General features: G+C 43.6%; 1 protein-coding gene across 1 annotated transcript in view; it reads left to right on the top strand.

Annotated features, from left to right (window-relative positions):
* The first annotated feature begins 8,277 nt into the window (after nt 1–8,277).
* Reln (reelin) overlaps nt 8,278–23,440 on the top strand; it is a 445,074-nt gene continuing 429,911 nt past the window's right edge. The window contains exon 1 of the mRNA XM_041668128.1: nt 8,278–8,741. Coding sequence (XP_041524062.1) covers nt 8,516–8,741 — 226 coding nt within the window. The 5' untranslated portion in view covers nt 8,278–8,515. The remainder of the gene's footprint in view (nt 8,742–23,440) is intronic.

Consider the following 23,440-nt stretch of genomic DNA (forward strand, 5'->3'; position numbering starts at 1 on the left):
TACAGAAGGGAATCCCACATCAAATAATTAATAATAATAATAATAATAATAACCAAAACAAGTTAAAATTTACCTTGCTTTGAATGTTACTCATAAAAATGAGCCTGTCTCAGCACTCACCAGATACTCTACATTGACTAGAGGACTTGACATAGGATGAGTTTCCAGTGGGAGTCAGGGGAAGAACATGTGCACCCTCAGCTAACAGTGGGATGTTTGCTGCTAGCTCTGCTCTGCATCCCCACCTTTCTTTGGGTACACTTCCCTCAGGAGGCCCACCTTCCCTCTGTGTGGGCTTCAGATGCATCTATCTCTGCACTAGGCTCTAGGGGAGATGCCCCAGACTGGGACAATTGCACTTCTATTGCAGCCACTGATTTGAGGGGTGACACGTGACTCTCAGGCAGCCCAATCAGATTCAATCCTCTAAGGATAAAACAAACCTCGACTGTCCAGGGGCTACCATGCTGCCAGGGTTTGCCTGAGACCTATGGTATTCTGGGAAAGAACAGTAAGAAGTGGGTGATGGAAAGCCCAGCAGCATTATTTCAGCTGTGTTCGCGGCTAAAACTTCCCAGAGCTTTTCAGTATCCGTAATCAGCAAACTGCCTTTTGATTAAACTAAACTGAATTAAGGTCTGCTGAGTTATAACCAAAAGGTTTTGTCAGTTCTAATCTACAAGTAATTCTAGACAGAATTTTAAAAAATTACCTGGAAATGATGTCTGTGAAGATTCCACAGGAGCTCAGGAAAAGTAAAAGAAAACATAAAGAGAATTAACTTGGAGAGATTGGATATCTCCAAAAGGATTTGAAGGCAGCTTTAAAATTTAACCAAAAAATGTGAGAGATAATATCATATTTTCCTTTCCAGTTTTAATTCCATAATTTGACTTTTGTATAGTATTTTAGACATGTTCACTAACGTCTTGAATGTATAATTAACACTTAAGTGGGAATATAATTTTTCATTACACAATTTAAGAGTTAATTCATTATGATAATTGCATGTAATGAAATAGCATATTATACAAAATTGTATTAGAAACATTACATGGTTAATGCAATACATAAAACAACATATAACAACAAAGACCAGGGGACCTACCCATTTAACCTGTCTATTTAAAACATACAGTATATACTGAAAAATCCTGTATCTTTCCTTAAAATCTCTCTTTCTTCTGCTTACAGGTAATCACCATTCTGAATTTGTTATCTTCCTTCACTTTTCCTACTCCACCGTATACCTGTGAATGCTTAAATAACAGATAGTACTGTTTGGCGTCTACCTAAGTTTAACATCAGTGTTCATTTTCTTATATTTTGGTTGTAGGCCCAGTCCTTAACGGCTGAGCCATCTCTCCAGTCCAATAAGGGTATATTTTCTTATATTGAGCTTGATTTTTAAGCTAAACGTTGAATTCGGGAGAGTAACTCGTCTGAGCAGTTCTTCATCAACATTCACTACAGAACAACTCTATTCAAAGTTCTTCACAGGCTGAGAACCTGGTGTGGGCTAAAGAATTCCCTCACGTTACGAGGCTGCCCGCGGACCATGTTCGTCATTGAAGCCACAGCATATATGCATCCAGCTTGTATTCTATCAGTGGTAGCACAATATTTTGAAGTTAAACACAGTCCAAGTTCCTCCTAGCTTTGAAAGTATTAATTGCTAGTTTTGTTCCCATATCTTATTTTAAAGGCTCATGAAAATATTAGCATATTTAAACCTTTTAATGTGTTGACAATATTCACATTTCAATATGATTCCTTTCTTTTGAATCCCAAGTATCTTTTATTATTAAAAGTTATTAAATATACGTAGACATTAATCTAAGAAGAGCTTCACGGATCTCATCAGTCCACCAAAGAAGCTCATCACAGAGGCAAAGTTGAGACTCTCTGTTTCACAATGCATACTCCTAAGATCTGGCTGGGAGAAATGAGTGTGCGCATCTTTTACAGAGACTCTCTGTCCCACACTGCGTACTCCTAAGTATCTTCCTGAGAGAAATGAGTGTGCGCATCTTATAAAGAGCTCCACGGAAATGTTCCGGGCAGCGTCACTCACAGTCACGAACGTGTGGATGATATACCATACGTTAGGATACCGCTCTAGCAATGAAATAAACCCCATCTGTGGGTGTGGCTCAGTGCTTACAAGCTTGCATACATGCGTGAGGCCCTGTGTTTCACATCTAGCCCCGCAAACCTTGCAAACTAAAGCCCCCAAATGAACTACCGACATACTCGACAACATGAAGGAACTTCAAAATATTGTGCTAAGCAAAAGAAGCTAAATCTAAACCTAAAGATGTTATGATTCTGTTTATATGAAATGATCAGAAAATTCATTGTTCCCCAGTCATATAAAACATCATGAAAGTTGCATAACAATGATGTGTACATTGTCCTACTGATGAATATGTTGGAAAATTTGTCACTTGATTTTTTTCCCTTTAATATTTCTTACATCGTTAGCCATCATGAGCCATTTTGTCTGGAACTCACAGAACAATGTGTACCTTAGCACTGCGTGTGTGACTCAGGAGATGTAGGGACGAGGAACCGGAGATTTCAATGTGTCAGCTGATAACAGGGGGACCACAGGTCTGTGACTTTATTTTATTACACACACAACTCTGCTTGAGTTAAAATGCATGTATTTCAGGTTATATATAAAGATACAACATACCTGTATCTTTAAAAGCATATAATTTCATGCATTCCTAACAGAATAAAACTAACATCCTGAAACGTTTGTGTTGTTGTGGCTGTTTTTCAATAACTGCCATGACTCGTATGGCCTTGAACTCTCTAGGTGACCGAGGCTTTCTTAGATCCCAGTGATGCCAGAATTATGGGAATTTGTCGCAATGCTGAGTGGCATTTGAAAGTTCGTAGAAAGACAGATGTGATAGAGGAGTCAGGAAGAATAGAAAGGGTAGGGTTATAAAAATGTCTGACTTATTGTTCCAATTTCCTAAAGCTTATTATCATGTAAACTAGTTTCTAGGTTGTGAGACCCATTGGAAGAAGCTTATAATGTAGGTGTGTGTGTGTGTGTGTGTGTGTGTGTGTGTGTGTGTGTTTGTGTGGCGGGGGAGACCTGGTCTGATTTTATTGTTTTATGAAATTAACCAATAGCCTCAGAACATGTATTGAAAAGCCCACTGCTCCCTCTTTTTATCTGCAGGGCTGGTTGCCATGCACTGACTTTCCACGTATTTGGGACGTCCCTGTGAATGCTGTTCAGGTGTTCCCTCATGTGGTTCCAATAAACACTTCAGTGATTTCAAAGGAACTGGTTTCCTGCGCTCAGAACACAGACCTGCACATTTTGCACAAGGTCCTGCAAAAACATGCAGCCAGGAGTTTTCTTCCTGTCAAAAAGTCTCCTAAAATCTCAGTGCTTTCCTTTACTTTCTTTAAATAATCTTATACATTTACTTTTTTTTTTTTTTTTTTTGCTGGGCCTAGTTGCTGTACATGAAGAGCCTCTCAGGGACAGATGCCTCTGTCCTTAAGAGTTAAATTTTTACTGACATGAATTTTTACTACGAGAATACCTGGCCATTCCTGATGGTCCCTTATTCATAGTTATGCATTTGAAATGTTATTTATTTTTTTCTAACTTTATTGTTATATACTGACAGTTGAACATTCCAATACCTGAGGCCTTTGTGGACCTGACTCTGGTCATCCCATCTCATCGTTCACTGGAACATCATCTCTCCCGGTATTGGTAATTTTTGATTGTGAACAGGTGTTTCATAACTCCCTGACTGAAGGAGTTTTTTGAAGCCTTACTTAAAGTTTTTGCTCCATTGCTTTCCTGGAGATGTTTTGGATTCATTTCTGCAATGTGTGTAGGGACACTTCAAAGACAGGAAACAAAATCTTGGCTTGAGAATTGGAGCCAGAATTTCTTAAACCACAGTTTAAAATTTGGGTGAGAGGGTTTCCTTGAGGTAAACGTGGAAGACATCCCCGCCTTCACCCCCCCCCCCCCCATTTATTCTTCCCCCGAGGATCTAGAGATTTGGGCATGGGCACCAGCTTTATGCGCTTATCCCCGATCACGCCTTGAGACCTTTTGTACCATCATAGACCGGCGTTTTCAGAAAGCACACACACAGAACCCCACTTGGGAGTTACGGCGAGTTTCTAAACACCCCATTGCAGTTCCTATCTGCAGGCCAGCCCTGGAGTGTGGGCTGATCTGCAAAGCCACTTTGAGGAGCATAACCCTATCATCCTCTCCACCTGGGGAATGAGCTTTATCTCCTGTCCCCTGCCCCACGGGGTCGCCGAAGAGAAAGTCCAAGGACTACCGAAATGGGCAGATGCATCAAAGCGCCGTGTGGGCTGGATCCTTTGTTATCGGTGGGTTCCTGGTTTTGCTTCACGTTTGATATGTAAGGACTTCTCTTTATTTTTCAGCTGTTCTGCTGAATTAGCGTATTGAAATAGGTTCCTTTCCCCACAGTCCACCTCTCTCTTATCTGGAATAGATATGTATTTGTTTCATCAAAAGACACACGAAAGAGCATTTTAAATGGCAGTGTTTACGTTTGAACAATAGCCAAAACTTAAACATATTTCTAAGATGAGAATAACTCAAAACTACATTAATAATAAATGGTGATTTTTGTCTGTAAGGTATATCCATAAAAGTGAATGATTCTTTGCCACGTGTACCAACATAGGCATTCTCACAGTCATGACTTTTGAGCCAAAGGGGCTGGACATAAAACCAAATATAGTCTATAATGCCATTTATATAAAATTTACAAACAGGCAAAAGAAAAAACTCATTCCGAACACCCCGCTGGAAGTCCTCTCCACAGCTTGGGGAAGAGCAGCTGTTCAAAGGGCAATGGAGACTTTTGCCTAAAGCTGTGTGGATGCAGTTTACCCAGGAAGCCCCACGACACTTTGCTCTGCACTGAAAAACAATTATTTCCTTCTTGTGTATGAGTGTGTTTACCTGTGCGCATGTCTGTGTGCCACGCGCATGCCCGGTACCCGCAGAGGCATGACGAGAGTGTTGAACCTCCTGGGACTTGAGTTACAGCCAGAGGTGAGGATCACCAAGGTGCTAGGAACTGAGTTTTGGTCTTCGGGAAGAGCAGCCAGTGCTCTTGGACACTGAGCCATCTCTCCGACTTGAGTGAGTAGGTCACAGGTCACACTTTATACTTACGCTTCTTTCACACTTCAGTGGTATGTTTCTTTTCCACTTTATTCACTTAAATAATAAAAAAAGAAAGACTTAAAATGTAGTTTCCCTAACTGCCACAATTTGCCAAATGGTGAAACCCTGACCATTGCCAGTGACTGCTGACCTATCTGCCCCCACTACTTCCGTCGCCGATCCAGCACCCATTTTGTTCTGCAGACCCATAGGTGTGGGTCCCTCTGCGGCTCAGCTTTGTGCCCCTCAACCCCTCGGTGAATCACGCATCCCTCACTCGGGTTAGAGTCTAGTCTTTCCTCGGCATCTCCTCTCATTGCTGTATGATGAGAATAATCTTTTAGGCACGTATATGACTACAATAGGAACTGGCTTGCCGTGTTTCCCCTTCACGGAGTGACGGCTACTGGCTACACTGGTCGCTCCACCTGCGTGTTTGTCCCCTGGGAGTCTTTCTTGCACTGAGATGCTTTGGCCTGTGAGATATTTTCTTCCTTGTGAATACAGCTCCTTGTAGATCTTAATGTCAGTCCCTTCCTCAGGAAAGTCAAAGCTGTCCTCTTTCTTTCTGTCCCCTTTTGCTTCCCAAGAGCATATATCAGTGTTGTGATTCCATAAAGGATCGCAGTAATTGGTATCTGTCTCTCCCGCTTGAAAGGTAACTTCGGCGAGGCAGGAACTGCATTTCCCCAGCCTAATACCACAGTTTTTCGATTATCATGTGCTGAACTAATGAACGCGTCATGTACTTTTACAGTATGTTAGAAACCGTGCTGTAAATTAGATTAAAAATCAGTTACTTTTGAAATATATTTAAACACTGGCGAGAAGTCAAGACCCTCGCTAACTCTTTGGCGTTCAGCATCTGTCTTTTGCTACACTTTGGTCACACTACCCTTGGTCACACTACCCGTGGCCCCAGTCACTAGGTGCTCCCCATCACTGGATTCTCTGATCTGCTGCTTCAGCCCACATCATCCTTCCTGTTTCTTGCTGCTTTTCCTGAGCCTGGCCTGTCCAAGCACAGTGCTGCTTCAAGGCCTTTGGACTGTGGTTTCCGGGTCTCATGTTCTTCCCCCACGTTCACACGCTCTTCCACATGAAAAGGTTCCAGTTTCCCCTCCCACTTTCAGAAAAGCTTCTCTTGACAACTCAGTGGAAAGCAAGCTTCTTTGCCCTATAAACTAAACTCTACGTTCCTGTTTTGCTTCTGTATAGCATTTGCCCATCAGAAGTAATCCTGTCTTCTGTTCTAATCTACCCTCTCTTCCAAGACTGGATTCAGAGTTTCATGTGGTCTGGCACCTGGGGAACAGGTCTAGCACTTTGGTGTATAGGAGGCGTTCGGCAAATGTAGTTGAATGACTGGGCTGAACATTCGCTTTTCTCTTCTGCATGTGATAGTGCTATCTGGTAGTTCACACGTAAGCACTCACTCAATGCCTACTATCCTGTGGGTTACTTAAAATGTTGATAATATGACTGAAGAATTCAAATTTCCATTTAGACAGCTACTGTGTGTAAGCGCGACCTTAATGGCGGCTGCAGCTATAACCACCTGATGTAGGTGGGAGGAAGAAGTTTTCTCAGAGACGGGCCTCAAACCTTGATGGCTGCAGTTTCTTCTCCGGCTGAGGTTTTAGATAGACAGTAGCAGGCCAGAAGGAGCCTTTGGCGTCAGCTTTTCGCCTGACTTGGGACAAACTATCAACAATTCTGATTTCTCCCTTGTGAAATGGGGCGAACTTGGCTTCTTCCGGTGGTGGGGTGGTGGAGGCGGGATTATGTTAGGCTAAGGATCTACAGCCGTAGTATGCATGGAACAGAGCTCCATTATAATGATTATTATTAGTTGCGTGTGTGTGTGTGTGTGTGTGTGTGTGTGTGTGTGTGAGGTTATAAACTTCCAGGGGATTTGAACTATTGGAGACCAATAGTTAGGCCCTTTCTATCTGCCGAAAGTATGCTTGCATAAGAGGAAGAAAAAAAACTGTCTTCTTACACCCCTATCCCAAACTCAGGTTTGACTACCCTTTCCGGTATTACAGTTTCCGGAGTTTATTTTACAGGCAGACTTGCTTATCCAGGCTTGATGGTGAGCCTAGGACGGTGGAGAAATGCATTAAAAACCTGGCAGCCCAGCTCTCCCGTTTCCGGATGCCGCAGGGCCTGCTCCGTTAAAAAACGTGCTTCTGGATGATTTCACGTCGCCGCGCCGCAGTCCTGCGTGCGACAGCTCATTACCACCCGCTTCATCGCGGCTGCCAGCCACTCCTCTGCATGCCTTCCCCTCCCCCACCCGAGAGGCAGTGGTCATACATGACATGTAAAGAAATAAACTCGGACTTAAAATTTATTGCCCCCATCTCGGCCCTAGGAATCCTGTAGCAAAGCATTAAGGCAGGGTCTGGCTAAGCGCGCCTGTCGGGTCCCCAAGGCCCAGCAGCCTGACAATCTGGCCTCGCACCACTCCAGGTGGTAATCCCACTGACATCCAACCTCCCTTTCAGCCTGGTTGCGGATGAGGAAGGACCTGGGTAGGGGCAGCGGCGGGGCTGGGAGGTCCGGCTGGAAAGGGCGCGCGGGGCACCGTCGGGGTTCTGGGCCACTCGCGGGCGGACCACCGGGGCAAGTGCTGGCCACGGGGGCCTGCGGGGCTGCGAGCCTCGGGAGGCGCGGGGAGCAGTCAGTGCAGACAAAGAACCGCGCAGTCCCCGCCGCCCTCGGCTTCCCCGCGCATCCTCGCAGAAGGAGCGGCTTCGGGCCCAGGGCTTCGCCTCCCGAGGCAAACCCGTCTGCCTGTCGGTCCGTGGTGGCTTGTCGCTTTGCAGCGACAGGGCAGCCCTGCCCTTCTGGACCGAGCGGGACGTGGGCAGGGGACGCGTAAGCGCCGGGCGCCAGCCAGAGGTGCGAGCGGAGCCCGAGGGGCGGGGACGGGCGCGGGGGCGGGGGCGCGGCTGGGACACGTGTGTCGACGGCGGGGGGAAAGGGGTGGCGCCCGGGGCTTTAAGAAGGTGTGGAGGGGGCGGGCGCTTTCCCAGGCCCGGCCGAGGGGCGTCGCGCACACACTGACGGCGGCGCTCTGAGGCGGAGGACACCGCTCTCCGCGCCCGTGGCTCTGGCCCCGCGCTCCTCTCTCGCTCCTGCGGCCCAAAGTAACTTCGGGAGCTGCGGTCTCCCGCCAACTTCCCCCCGCGGGCTCGGTTGCCCGGAGCCGCTCGGCTCGAGCCCGCGGCCGGCTCGCCTTCCTCGCGCGTGGCTCCAAAACTGAATGAGAGAGCGCGCGGGGCGCGCGGCGGCACGGAGCGCGGCGGCATGGAGCGCAGCTGCTGGGCGCCGCGGACTCTGGTCCTGGCCACGCTGCTGCTGGCGACATTGAGGGCGCGCGCGGCCACCGGCTACTACCCGCGCTTCTCGCCCTTCTTTTTCCTGTGCACCCACCACGGGGAGCTGGAAGGGGATGGGGAGCAGGGCGAGGTGCTCATTTCCCTGCACATTGCGGGCAACCCCACCTACTACGTACCGGGACAGGAATACCATGGTAGGTACCACGGCATCCCTATGCGCCACGGTGGCCCGCGAACGTCTCTTTTCCATCCTCTTCCTTCTTCCCAGGGGCTAGCGAGACGGGACCGGGACAACCTCCTACCACAGCGGGGTGTGCTGCCCGGGGTGGAGAGAGAACTTAGTGGAGAAAGGAGTCTTGAGTTGGGATTTCCACAGTCCCTAACACATCTCTAATGAACTGGCGCTTGTGTGACAAGCCAGTCAGGCCCTGGGCGCTGCTGCCTTTCCCCCTCAGTCCTGGTTCCTGCAGCTGCCGAACCTGCGCATCTTGTTTTCTTAACTCCAGTACTTGGATAACAGACTTTTGTCCAGTCCTGGGTCCCCGCTGGTGGGTCCCCAGGTGGCGCTGGGGTTGTCATTGGGCTTTTCAGGCCAGCTGCCCACAGTTTGCAGCGGTCGGTGGCTGCCCATGCTGCCCACCAGCCCAAAAGTTCCCGCTGCCCTGCAGCCAGGAGTCCCTCGCGATCTACCGAGTGTCGGGCAGTTCTCAAGAAACAGAGCGGCTGTTCCAGCCTTTTATTTTTTTAAAGTGTCGTTTAAAATATCAGTAATTGGTGATTTCTCTCATTCCCTTCGTACTAGCTTTGTGGTTGCTATGTTCTCAGTATTGTCCTGGCCATGCTTAGTAATGTATCTGCGCAGCTTTAATTCTCTGGTAGAGGCTGCCTGCCACTCACCAAAAGCGGATCCCTGCCCCAAAGGGATCATTATGCAGTCCTTCATCGAGGTTAACCATTACTCAAAATAAATAAATAAAATTTCGCAACAAGAAGAGCAATTTAATGTAGTGCATATATTTTTAAGTCAAGTGGAAATGTGTGGAGAAATAAAAATACGTTTACTTTCTGTATGCATACTGTGGCCTCTTAAATAATGATAGAAACTATTAAATATGAAAATTTCCACACAATATTTATATCTAATGAAATAGAAACTATTCCTGAGTGATGCTGTCCATGGGTGCTGTCTCTAAAAGGTTACAGGTGTCGGCATAGCGGAAGGAGATTCATGAGCGGCTGGCATTTCACCTAGATCTGTATGTGAAAAATTACAAAAACACACGAGTTATTTTGTTTCAGCAACACCTGCCTACCTGCTCCTAGAACACACACGGTCTGCACACGTTCTTGCTGGATATCTCAAACACCGCTTTAGCAACTTCCTTGTGGTGCGGTGACCACCTTGTCTGTGGGATTTCATAATTAGTTTTAGAAAATTAATCTCTGTAACTAGTCTCTGTCATAAAATGGTTTACTTGTATGCGCTCCCCTTCGGAGAATGATCTGGTGATTTTCCTAGGGTCACGGAAAGCTTTGAAGTGGGAGGAACAGCCAGTAGAATGACAACCTAGACGTGACCCACAGACCGACTGTTGTCACGTGGTGTAACCCTTAGCAGAGATGCTAGCTAGCATGCTAGCTGAGCGTGCGGTAGGTCAGGGAATGAAGGCTGGTCCAAAAGGGGCCTCTCTCAAACTTTGATGGGAGTCTCCGATGACTACACAGACCCTTCAGACAGCACCAGTCAAGAATAAATAAGAATACGCCGTCTGAAGCTTTTGTTTTTGCTATAAAGTTAGCAGATGAACCCGAGATTGGCTGTGATCCTGTCACTAAACCTGGAAGGCGTGAGTGGGTCACTTAAAATTGAGCATTGTCCGGAACAGGCCCCCAGTAGCTCTTTTATGCCACCAAAAAAGGGGGAGAGAGTTCATTCTGTAACTTGAAAGGCCAAAATATTATAGAAAATAATGTCATTATAAATCCCTCTTGAATATGATATCAGAGTTTTAGAATTGGGTACTAGCTGTTTAACTCCAGGCCTTCTAAGTGGTTTTTCCTATAAAATGCTCTACAGGTAGGAGAAATACTTAAAACAGAAGTAATACTTATGTATGTATTTTAAATGATAAAATCTAGCATCTGTAATGCGTGACTCACCACGGGAAAGCATACTACATCTGTGGTTGGCTCATTTGGATACATGTTGGAGGCAGAAGGTTATTTGGCCAAAGAGCCTTCTTATGTGAAGAACTCTATAAAATGCTGGTTTGAGAATTCCTTTCTAGCCTTCAGAATCTTCTAAATGCAGCTCTCACACCGTTAAGGAACCGCATTTGTCTTGGATTTCCACCGAGATGAGCGTTTGGATGAATGGTGTTTGGGTGGATTGGTGGTAGTTGAGTGTTTAGCCCCTAAAGACTGCATTAAAACAGAGCTGATGTCTGGAAGAGCACCCATCACACACCAGTAATGGAGAGGCCAGCTGCGCTCTGAGGCATGCACTGTGTCACAGAGTAACACAAACGGCCCCAAATTATGTATTCTTGTATGAAACACATTTATTTAAAGATTTCTGTTGGAAATCTTGGATGAAACAAAGGCAGTCATACAGTGCTGAAGAAGTTGAAGCCCGTAGCAAAACTGTCAGGATTTCTAACGTTAAGTAGTAAGGCTGTCTCTTTGAAGTAATGGCAGCTCATTTAATGGTTCCCTCTCATACACATAGGTGGCAACCAGTCTCTTCTATCTATTTGTAAATTCTCTTATGTGAGACTCTTGATGGCATTGTTAGTCCTGACAAACTGTGCTGTTTTCTCGCGAATACACCACAATGGTTGAGCAAAAAGGTAGCACATACTTCACGTTGGATTAGAGAGGTCTCAGCATTAGTTAGAACGCTTTTGTTTTCAAAGAATTTATTTTTTGGGGAGTCAGAGTCTAAAAATAGGACCAGTTTCCCAGTGGATTTCCAGACTTCAAATCTGTGATTTTTTTTTTCTGTAGAAATTTGCAAACAACCAGAAAAGGAAAGGGGAGCCTAGGTGGCCCAGCCTTGTGGCCAGGTCTCACCCATGCCACGCCCAGCGGTTCTCTGTCTCTTCTAGGGACCAGCTCAGTTCTGTGAGATGTGTGAAGGCCAAGCTGAAGTCTGTGCCCTGTTCCCCCCCCCCCTCCACACCATACCTCTCCCTCAGACCCACCCTTGGGTACATAATTACCATGTGTCTGTAACTGTTCTTCCTGCCGCCTAGTCAGTGTATAGAGAATTGTGACTGTTACCTTCTCCCAGTTTTACTCAAGACTTCAGAAAGATAATTTTTTTTTATTTTTGCTTGAAACATCTAAAACCCCTGGGGAAGCAGACAATATGCTTTGAGACAGAAAGCCTTTTAGACACCTGTGAATTCATGTCAAATAAGAACCTGCCCACCATCTAACTGAGGTTACTCAGCCACCACTGGGAAGAAGAGGCCAGGCATTCTGTTAGAGCAGCGCCCAGCAGAGCCAATCCTTTCCCCATGCCTCAGCATTCAGAAGGCAGTTTATGGGGACTATGCAAATGAACTAGAACCCCTGCTATTGTGGGCGCATAAAGCAGAGGAAGTATTTCATTTTCTGTGAGGAACAGGCTCAGAAACACTGGCTGAAGGGAAAACAACAAGAACTTACCGATATAGGATCGAATTGGTGACGTGAGGAGCCGTGGGATGGAAAGGGCAGATTTTACTGCATTTTCTCCACCCAGCAACACTATCAGTGGCTTTCCGATTCCGCATTTCTCCTCCATCATTTTCCACAAGTGATATTGTAGGGAAGGCAAGAGAATCAATTTCATAGTGGTCAACCTGAGCATTCACTTTAAAAGGTATAATCAGGATGTGGTATTAAAGGTACTCAGTTGTAATGATTAAAGTTACTACTTTTGTGGGTATATGTGCCCTGCAATCAACTGGTTGCTATGTAAAAATTTATCTTCAAAGAAAGTGTAATGTCCTGGCCCTTCAGATACAGAACGGCAATCTTTGTTAGATGGATATTTTGGAAACAAAACCCAGGCTTAATTCCTTTTAAGGGAATGGTTTTATTATTTGAATAAAAGCAGTTGTGGTTGCTAATGTAACTGCTATTGGTTGGTGTATGGCTATTTTTCCTTGTTAGTTTTAAGGGTCTGGAGTCAGCATGTTTGAAAGGTTAGACTCCCTGACCAGGTGCAGTTTCTAAGAGAAATGCATCTGTGTGCTGTGCGCATGTGTCTGTGAAGACTGGGCATCTTAAAGCCTTCCGCCTCACTTGTGATGTATTTTATCTTAGTCTCTACAATTTATTCCACACGTAGTTTGTTGATGTAGTTCAGAATTTCTTGAAATCGTATAAATCTTACTTTGTGTAATTTATATTTTGTGTGTTTTAATTCTAATCTTAAACTTAAAAAAAAACCCAGGTGTTTGGAATTATACTCTAAATCATCTCATTTGGGCAGAACTTGAGTTCTTTCATGGCACCACAGTACTAGAAATTATTTACGTAGAATAATACCCTTCGTTTTGTGAATGCTTATGTTGAATTACTATTTCATTCGGATGTTAAATAAGATATAGTTGTGCCTCTATAGTCATGAACTGCCTTACTCCCGTAAAAGTTTCTTTTAGTGGACTTCCAAGTTTTCATTGACTGGTTTAGTTAAAAGAAAACATTTAAAAGTGATTTTTAAATTTGTTTTCGCATTCTTGAGTTGACTTCATAGGATGGTCTGTGAGCCTTATTAATTACTTAGGAACGATTCCACATTAGACTACAATTTTATTCTGATAATTTATAATGCTACTACTTTGAGTAATTATTAATTATAATTAATTGTACTCATTATGTCTTCCCAAGTATGCTGAGGTACAGCGCTTTCCTTCAGAGAAGACTTACATCTGAAAATCATAAACTGAGTGGCCAGTATCTTGTGAACACTTAATTCGAAACATTTATAAATTTTCCTATGTCTTGTAGAAGCAGAAAAAATGGGCTTCTGTATACTCAGGAGAAGAAAGAGGGGTGTATCAAAACTGAATATGGTAAGATCACTTTGAGCAGAGAGAAAAGGCTTACGCAGCACTGACACGGGAAATAAATTTATCTAAATTTTAATTTAATTTTAATTTTAATGGAAAATTAATCTATCATCACCTGATTAATGAAGTAACCAAGTCAAAATATAATTTCAGTCTCATCCATTTTAAGCAAAAAAAAAGTTGTATAACACATTTTCAGAAATCGGGATTGATTTTTTTTTAACATTTTATAATTAATTCTGTATCTGTGCGTGGTCCTGCTCAGCAGGTATGATCCAGATTGTTCTGGCCAAAGCCTGAGTTCAGTTCCCAGCATCCACATCCGAGGACTCACCACCTCCAGGAGCTCCAGCTCCAGGGGGCTCTGACAACCTGGCGTCTGGAAGCACCTGCACACACCCACACACAGATACCCAATTAATAATAAAATGTTAAAAAAAAATAAAGATTCTGCATGATTTTGGAGAAAAAAATATGTAGCCTTTTTTGTTGTTTCTTCTTTCTTTTTTCTCCTTCATAACTTTTTAGAGAAATTTCCTTTGGCTTTTGTCCCTTCAGATTTCCCATTGTGACTGCTCCTTTAGCATGCTCTAAGTACGGTGTGGAAGATGTCGCGACTTTGCATCTTTTTTTTTTTTTTTTTTGATTTTTCGAGACAGGGTTTCTCCGTAGCTTTTGGTTCCTGTCCTGGAACTAGCTCTTGTAGACCAGGCTGGCCTCGAACTCCCAGAGATCCGCCTGCCTCTGCCTCCCGAGTGCTGGGATTAAAGGCGTGCGCCACCACCGCCCGGCTGCAACTTTGCATCTTGTAGTCATTGCCTGTTTGCAATAACGGAAGTGGGTACTAGGTTTATATAACGCTACGTTAGAATATCAAATTCTCTATTTTATGATGTTCGCTTCTTCATTATGGCATGATTTTTAAATTATAGGTTTATAAAAATTATATTTTTAACGATAGGTTATTTATTCCCAGTAGAAAAGTGGCTTCCCTCTTACACTGTAAAATCTTTCAGACACTGGGCAGTGCTGGCACACACGCCTTTAATTTCAGCATTCAGAGAGGCAGAGGCAGGTGAATCTCTGTGAGTTCAAGGCCAGCCTGGTCTCTAGAGTGAGTTCCAGGACAGCCAGAACTGTTACACAGAAAAACCCTGACTCGAAAATCAAACACAAAACAAGCAAACAAAACCAAAAAAAAAAAAAAAAAATCTTTCAGAGTTTGCAAGCCTATCGTTATTTAATTCTGGGTTACTGCTCACCTCACTCCAGTCAACCTGCAGAATCGGAGAGAACAGGCACCCTAGTGCCCGCTCGTACCCCAGCCCTACCCCGTGTCTGATTTAGGAAAAAGTCCAGTTATATTTCAGAGTTGCAGTCTTTTTAAAAGTGTAGTTGGATCCTGACACACAGTAGGGACGACTGATAGCAGTTTTGCCATGACTACCTTCCATGAGATAAAGACAGCATGTGCTGATCAGAGTCCACCCACGCCTGACCACTTTTGTTTTGCCAATGTGTGTGACATCCCTTGAGGGAAATTCTAGATTGAGCAAATTGAAAGTAGTCACAAAAGTCAAATATGTATAATGAGAAAGTGCTTCCTATCCCAAATTAATATACGACTTCCCTACGATTATAAGGGAACTAGTAGTATAGCTGAGGTCCAACCAAAACCTGTAGATGGTTTAGCCATTTCTCACTCAAACCCTACTATTGCTGAATTATCCTTTTTATAGCTTTAATAACACTCTATAAATGTGTATGTGGCTTGGTGGTAATCTAGGAAGGAAAGGATAAAGACATCAGTTTAATGTATTTTATCAAATTCTATTTTATGATCTGAGGTAAGATAATTTAAATATGTAATTCTGCTGAATTAGAATTGAAAGCTACCAATTTTGATAGCATGGAATAAAACGCTTTCGGAATATCCCTTAAATATGCTATATCTGTGCGTTTCAAAGACAGGACATTTCATGTGAACGTCACTTATGATTTGGGAACGTAACCTCTCCTTGACCCCAAACTTCTGGGATTTCTTATATACCACCAGTTTATATTGTTGGTTTCTTTCGCTGAGCTCTATTTCCTGGCATCCCTATCTCTCTAAAGTGCAGTGTCACCATATGTAAATCCTGTTGACATTGAAAACACAGTAGATGTGTGACGAGGTTATAAATGTGAGCTCTGCCCCAACTTTAACCTTGTTTGTTATGGATGGCTCCGTCTCTAGGACCCAATCCAAGCCTGTCATTTCTCTAGCTTGTTCCATATTGACAGAGGAAACAGACGTCCCTGCCCTACCTTCAGGAACATGCCGTATCCCATTCAGCCAGGCACCTTTGTTGTGAATGCTGAACTATCCTATGATAAGGTCCAGTTCTTTTTACACTTCCTTTTCCTGCATAAACACTTCCTGCATTTTCATCCTGCAAAACATGATCTATGTTGTGTCCACTGGTTATGATAGGAACTATAAGGAAATTAGTTGCTTCTCAGTTCCTGGACAAAAAGAAAAAGGGATTGCAGGACTGGAGAGCATTGTGCTTTTAGGGTACTGGAGCTCACATTTTATCACTTAAATCTTAACTGCTCAAAACTGAATGTAACCCCAGCTCCAGGGGATAGCACACTTCTGGTCTCTGCATGACGTGTGCGCATATACCCACCCAAGACAGATACACATATACACAATTAAAAAATAAATATTTAAAAAAGAAAAATGAGTTTCCATTCCCACTCCAGGCACGGATATTTTCTGGAAGAACAAATGACAAACTCGAGAAACTTTTGAAAAATTGATAATAATACTAATAATATCAGAACTTATAATATAAAATATATAATATAACTAATAATATATTATAAACACTAATAATAACAGTAATGGTTAATATGTGCCAGGCACCCATATGAATGCCTTATGAATATTAATTCGTGTAATTTTACCATAGCATCTTGAAGTAGATACGTATGCATCCCTTTTCTGAGGGCAGAAATTGAGTCCCTGAGGAGTAAGTGTGCATGACTAAAATGCAGTTATTGGTAGTTTTAGTTTTTAGTCCCATTCTGCCCCAGAACCTATACCTTTATGCGTTCAATTTTAAAAATGTTTATTTTATCAAAAGAAAAACAGCAGAAGTAATTATCATTTCAAGAAAGAGAAAACAAAGAATTGGAAACCAAGGGTTGTTACTTGAGTAAAGTTAGTAAATAAAGATTGCAAAATCCAAGCAGAGAACTGTTCTCCTTGTTAAACAGGCTGGGCAGAAATTGCCTTCTGATAAAGCACAAGGGAAGATATCCGCTGGTCTATGTGACCCCAAAGAGGTAACCTTTAGCTGGTGCCTTCAAAACATGCTGACAGAAAGCACAGAACAGTTTGATCTTTATTTGAACTCATTTTTAACACTTTGAAAATGTAAATTTTAGTAAGGCTTTTTACTAAGTAGGATTATTTCTTATTTTGCCTCATGAATAGGATCTGAATATCTAAAGAAGATTAAAAGTTTAGATAGAGACAGCCATTGAAGGGGATTTGGGCTGAAATTTGTGATATATTCATTTCTTTAGGAAGTTGTGTTGTGTCCCCGTCTGGAACAGACTGAATGGCATGCTACATGGCGGGGTTCTTGTTGGCAACACAATCGATACTGGTTGTTCTGCAATGACAACCTTTCATTAAGAGTCCAGATCACAGAATGATGGAAAAATAGTGCCACAACATTTGTCGTGTCTGTAGCTTTGTAGTTATTTTTCATTCACGATTCTCTTTACCCTTGCCTCCGAAAGTTTCACTTCCTGACATGAAGGCAAAGCTCAGCTCCAAACTCTTGGATTGTGGTTGGGGGAGTGTGGGAGGAGCACAAAGCACTGTGTCTGGTGACTAAAATCAGACGTCCATCAGTAAGCAAATGTCCTGGTCATCACGGCTAGCAGTTTATCCCAAGGTTTGACATCAGGCTTGGATTGAGATCCAGTATTTTTATAAGTCAAGTCAAAGGGTAAAGAGCTGGTTCTGTTTTGGGGTTTCTCTTGTAAAACACATAGGTCATCAGGGGGCCTGGGGTTCATTCCTGTGTTCCCTAGGAGAGAAAAATTTCCCTCATTCAACTCCAACAGCTCTGTAATAGCCTTTATTAAAAAGCCATCAAACCTGGAAGTGTTCTGTGTAGAGGTGTCTTTTCTCAAGCCTGACAAACTAGGCTGTTCTTCCTTCTGGCACTTTCTGATGACTTGTGTTGAGCTGAATCTCAGTAGGTCAATCCATGCACTTCCTGGGAGGTGGAGAAGGAAGTCACAATGCAGCTTATCAGGAGCTCTGACCTATTACAGGGTTAACATCTTTAGAATTTTCCCTTCAAACAAGACTGGCTTTTTCCAGACTGTTGGCACGCTCTCAGACAGATACTTTGTTGTATTTTAAACATATAGGAAACTACAGTAAACGAAACATTCCAAATTGGCTTCACTAATGAGTACCCAGAGGGTTGTCCTCTGTATCTGTTAAAACAAAATACAAACATGGTTGACAGCAAACTCTTCCCATGGATTAAAATACTCAGTGGCCCTAGAGTTGATCTGCCCAGCTTAGTTCTGCCCTTCCCTGCTCATCCTACCCCAGATAACCAGTCCTTCCAAGGCATACCATAACGGGTAATATATTGTGTATATGCCATGGAGTTGAAAACATGTCAACAACGGAGACTGTAGCTTGGTGGCAGTACACTTTTGCAGATGTGTAGGCCCCAAGCTTGGTTGTTGGCCTGCAAAACAACCCTTCACAAAACAAACACCCTTCACCTTCACCAAAAAACAAAAACCAAAATCCTCAGAAAGAGTCTGCGTTATTTTTGGCTAATTTAAGATTAAAGAAGACCGTGAATGAAAGAATTTCCACCGGAATGTCCAGGCTGTAGTATTAAGCATCTATTTGTCAATATAGTAATATCTCTATTTTTTTCCCTGTGAAATTAGCCTAACTTAAAACTTTGACTTTTATCAGTTACCAGGGAGGAAAGGATTGCTCTGTCAGAAGCCGAAACCAACTATGGCTACTGTGAATTAAAACTAACAAATAGAAGGTAGATGGTGTTTCAAAGGAAAAATGTAAAGGCTGCTCTGGGAAATCATGATATTATCTCAAAGATCAGATAGGGAGTGCTGCTGACGGCTCCAGGGCAGCAGACAGACTCCTCACGGGTGGTGTGGGTCTTCTCCAGCCTTTTCACATTCAAATGCCTCAGACAACAAAGGACCGAAGCCTCCTAGGGGCAGGGCAGAGGTGTCCTTTTGTCATACTTATGGATCTAGCCTAAAGAAAATGCCTCTGCTTTTACAGTTTTATGGCAATGTTGGGGTCGCTTGAATGTTGACTGTTCAGTTCAGATTGCCTGTCTTCCTGCAGGAGCAGGTCTTCTTTCTCCCTCTGACTGTCCTTCGCCAGACCACCAGGGGTCTTGCTCTCAAGTTTCTTCAGGGGAGCCTAAAGGCAATGAGCATTCAGTATCCCTGTCAGAAACCCAGCTCTTTATTAACTTGGAAATAACAGAAGGCTTGTCTCAGGACCAAAGCAGAACTTGTCACTGTGGATCACCCCTTTTTCCTGACACTTTCTCAATGGACTTCTTAGATGTCACCTACCTGGCTGTAGTGTCAAGGGACCAGGAGTCTCTTTTCTGCTTTCTCTTTTTATCTGCTCATTTCCCCCCGGGATGTCATCTCTCCTGGTGCTTTAAGTGTGATCCACACACTGTTAACTCCAAACAAGTCCTCTGCCTACTGTTTGTTACTGCGACTTACTGCCTGAAACACTTGGCTGTCTGCCCAGGAGCTTCTTGTGCCTCTCTGTCATGATGTCCCTTCACGGGTTCCTTCTGGAGTCTCCCCAAATCTCCAAATGTCAGCTTGCTCTCTGGAGGTACATAGTACCCCCAGTCATTGTCTGATTCCCCCCCCCCCCCCCAAAGCTTTCCAGCTGTATATCACAACCCTCTAGTCTGCCCTTGCTCTGCCACCTCTCATCTGGCTACCACAGCCAGCTTCTTCTCATCCTCCTTGCCTCTGTTTGGCTCTGACTTGGACTCCATTGGGCATCTAACTAGGACCAGGCCACTGTTGTTCTTTGCTGCGTACTGTCTACCAGTTTGCCTCAGACAGCCCTATACCTTTGTCTTCTTACCCAGCATTCTATTCAGTTTGCCATTTTTGCCAGAAAAATTACCAGAATTGGAATAATAAATTGCAAGGTAATTTTATCTGTATCTTTTGTTTCTCCTACCTCCTAGAGAAAAAGATAAAAAAACTCGGCCCATGAAGTGACCTACAGGACTTGGTCCTGTTTAGCATTCGCATCCCAGGATAACCTCAAGTTTGTTCTTTGTAATTCTGATCATAGTCAGCTGTCACCTGGTGGGACCTCCCCTGACCATGCTACTTAAAGCTGCAATCCCCTTCTTCTGATGGCCCGTGTGTGTTTCCATTGATTGCTTTTTTCCTCTTTGTACAGTGCCAGACACGTTAGTGAACAAAAGTCATGTGTGGGATTCCTTTAAGAGTTATAATTCCAAAAATGTAATTAAAAAAATCTTTTATGAAGGTGGATTAGAATGTCCAGTTTCTGCTCTGGCGGTTTGGAATGGACGATAACAATGTTTAACAAGTTCGAAAAGCTCGTTTCCACTTTCCCACCCTCCATACTCCCAAGTTCTCATGACTTCCGTGAGACTTTGTGAGGTTGTGTAGCAGCTTTTGGACTGGCTTCACTCTAACTACATGTTAACACATCCCCAAAATTCTCAGAGCAATTAGTAACTACAATTATTAATAGAAACTATAATGGGTTTTAAGTCTTTCTTCCCAGAAGCTTCTTCTCTGTGCCGTACCATAAATAAATCCTAAGCAATCTTGATGAATGGGTAGATAGTTTTTATTAAAATTTTCATCTCAATGGGAATAGATAATGAGAGTCAGACTGAAATAGTTTCAACAGATATGCAACAACCTTATATAAAGCACATACAAATAACAACCTAGAAGTTTACCCAAAATTCATCTTCTAAGAAAAAAACCTTCCTGGCTAGAGAGAATTGAATAGAGGGAGGAGCTGCTGTGACTGGTGCTCTCTGCTTCTGGGTCAGTGAATTAACCTCGCGGTCCCCAAGCTACGTGGCTTTGGGACCTCCGCTTTATCTGCTAAATCCTTTGCTTATTTTTCATTTTAAGAAATTGTTTGACAATTTCATACATTTCTATGATGAATTTTAGCTGATTCTACCACCTGTTCCCCTCTCGCTCCCACCCTACGCCCCTGCTGACACCCTTCTTTCCAACATGTTTCTCTCCAGCTTCAATCCCTCCACAGCGTGCGCTTGCATGCATGCGTGTGTGCGTGCGTGCATGTGTGTGTGTGTGAGAGAGAGAGACAGACAGACAGAGACAGAGAGACATAGAGACAGAGAGACAGAGATAGAGAGTCGGAGACAGAGAGAGTCACAGAGCTTAGTTAGTTTTTTGCTCCAGTGTGGTTGGAAGGCTATTTTCTGGGTCAAGGGCTATGCCACTGAAGAAAATGTCATCCCCATCCTAACAGTCATTATCTGCCGATAGTTCCTCAGGGAGGGAGATGGGACCTTATGAGTTCCTCCACCATACTATTAAGTATTGATTTTTAATAACATGTGGGTAATGTTAGCAATTCTTTATGCTATATTTATAAGCATTTCCCCAGTCTTCCTATATGGGTTTATTTTCTTTTTATAATCAAAGAAGCATGGATTTGTTCTACATGTTTCTGCTCAGTTGGGTAATAGATATAAATGGTTGATCCGTTAATGTTGGACTCACAGTCAACAGCATAGTGACTCAGCCTGAATGTGCTATCTCTGTAATGTATCACAGCCTTGCTGTTCTTACAGCACGAAACAGCTACGGAGCTGTCTTGGGAGGCCATTTACACATTGAAATCATCAAAGGAACCCCCAGGAGGAAAGCAGTAGCAGAAAGATTGTGAAAAGGATGCTTGTTTATTGTTTTATAATCTTTATAGCATTGAAGGCAGAATCCTTCTGTTTATTGCTTTGGAAGAGAATGTTCTGTGTATTGCACAAAGAAGCCCCCAAACAAGACAGAAGGCAACACATTTCCCTCCTGAAAAGGGTGTGCTGTGGCCCACCCTGAGTGAGCAAGCACACTGGGACAGGAAGTTCACATAGGCTGTCTTCTAACATGGGTGGTGACTATGCCTCCCACTGATGGGAGCTGGACCTCAGTCTGTCATTTGGCTACTTTATAATTGGTGTAAAGGCAATGAAGCAAGGGGGAGGGGTCAGCATCAGCAGCTACCGGTCATCACTTCTGGGGAATGCAGCAGGACCTTTGTGTAAGGAAAGCTTTACCAAGTGAGGGAGTTTAAAAGATTTAAGCGTCTTTACATAAAAGGTTTTCAAGGTGGGGGAGATGATGGGACACTGGCCCTTGGCAAGCTGGCCACCTTTGATAGAAAAAAAGTTTCTCACAGTTCTGTAGGAATGTAAAAGGAAGAGACAGCTTTGATTGACCTCAGTTGGAATTGTATGTGTTGGGACATCAACTTCATTTTGCCCACAGATGTCTAAGAAAGGACCGTGGGATTTGATCTTGGGATTCCAAGTGAATTTACAAGCTAGGAGCTTGTTCGTAAGAATGGACTGTACCTAACACTGTGAAAATTGCATAGTCTTCTTCCTTTCAAGCGACAACCTTTCCTAGCCTCCCTCTTTATATGTGAAGTGTCCCAGTGAGGTGGTGGCCAATGAGGCCATGGGTATTGTCCTGCACTTATTTTGGTCTTGTGTTTTCCGACTTCAGTTTTATGAAGACTACCAAAGAGTCCTTCTAATTTTCAAAGGACCTAACTTACTAGCATATAAATATAAAAATATTTAAAACTCATAAAATAAAAATAGCTGAGATAGTTTATTAATATTAACATAAATAGTAAAGGGGTTCATTGTAGTCTTCATACATGTATGCAATGTTTAATTTGTTTTGACCTTATTTACCTTTTCCTGTCTGCCTCTCTGCCATCGATCTCCTTTGATTTTCCTGTGTTTATATTTGTGTCTATGTGACCTAATGAATTTGGTTACAGTTGATTACATGAATGTGTGGGTGGCGGGGGCTTTCTTTCCTCAGCTGTGGACATTTGCCCTATACCACAGAAGAAGTTTTACTCTTCCCCAGCCACCACCACCTGCTGATGGATTCTCAAGGAGGTTGGTGAAGTCTCACGAGTCCCTCCCTGCTTCATAGTAGATTGTTGATGTGACGCTGTGTTATGCAAGTCTTGTGCAGATAATCCCAGCTGGGCGAGTTTGTGCGTACGGGTGCTGCATTCCACAACATCCCACCCGTTTCCCTTTGTAAAATTCATTTGTTCTTTTTTTTTTTTTTTTAAATATGTGTTGCTTTGTGAATGTCTGAGCACCGCTTGCTTGCAGTGCTCCTGGAGGCCACAAGAGGGCGTCAGCTCTCCTGGGCCTGGAATTGCAGATGGTTGGAAGTGGTCATGTGAGCCAGGGAAATGAACGTGGGTCCTTGGAAGAGCAGCGGATGCTCTCAACCACCGAGCCTTCTATTCAGACCCTGGCTCTTACATTCTTTCTGCCCCCTGTCTGTGATGTTCCCTGAGCTATGAGGGTTGGTATAGATGTCCACTTAGGGACGGGTTCTCGGCAGTCACTGGTTCCCAGCACTTAACCGATTATGAGTCTCTACACCAAGCCTTGCCCACTTCAGGGGCAGCTTCTCTGGCCAGAGCTGGCAGCAGCTCCAATCTACAGGGAGAA

The sequence above is a fragment of the Microtus oregoni genome, unplaced genomic scaffold, assembly GCF_018167655.1.
Source record: "Microtus oregoni isolate MIOR12 unplaced genomic scaffold, Mior012 000018F_ref0000195, whole genome shotgun sequence".
In the NCBI taxonomy this organism is placed as follows: Eukaryota; Metazoa; Chordata; class Mammalia; order Rodentia; family Cricetidae; genus Microtus; species Microtus oregoni.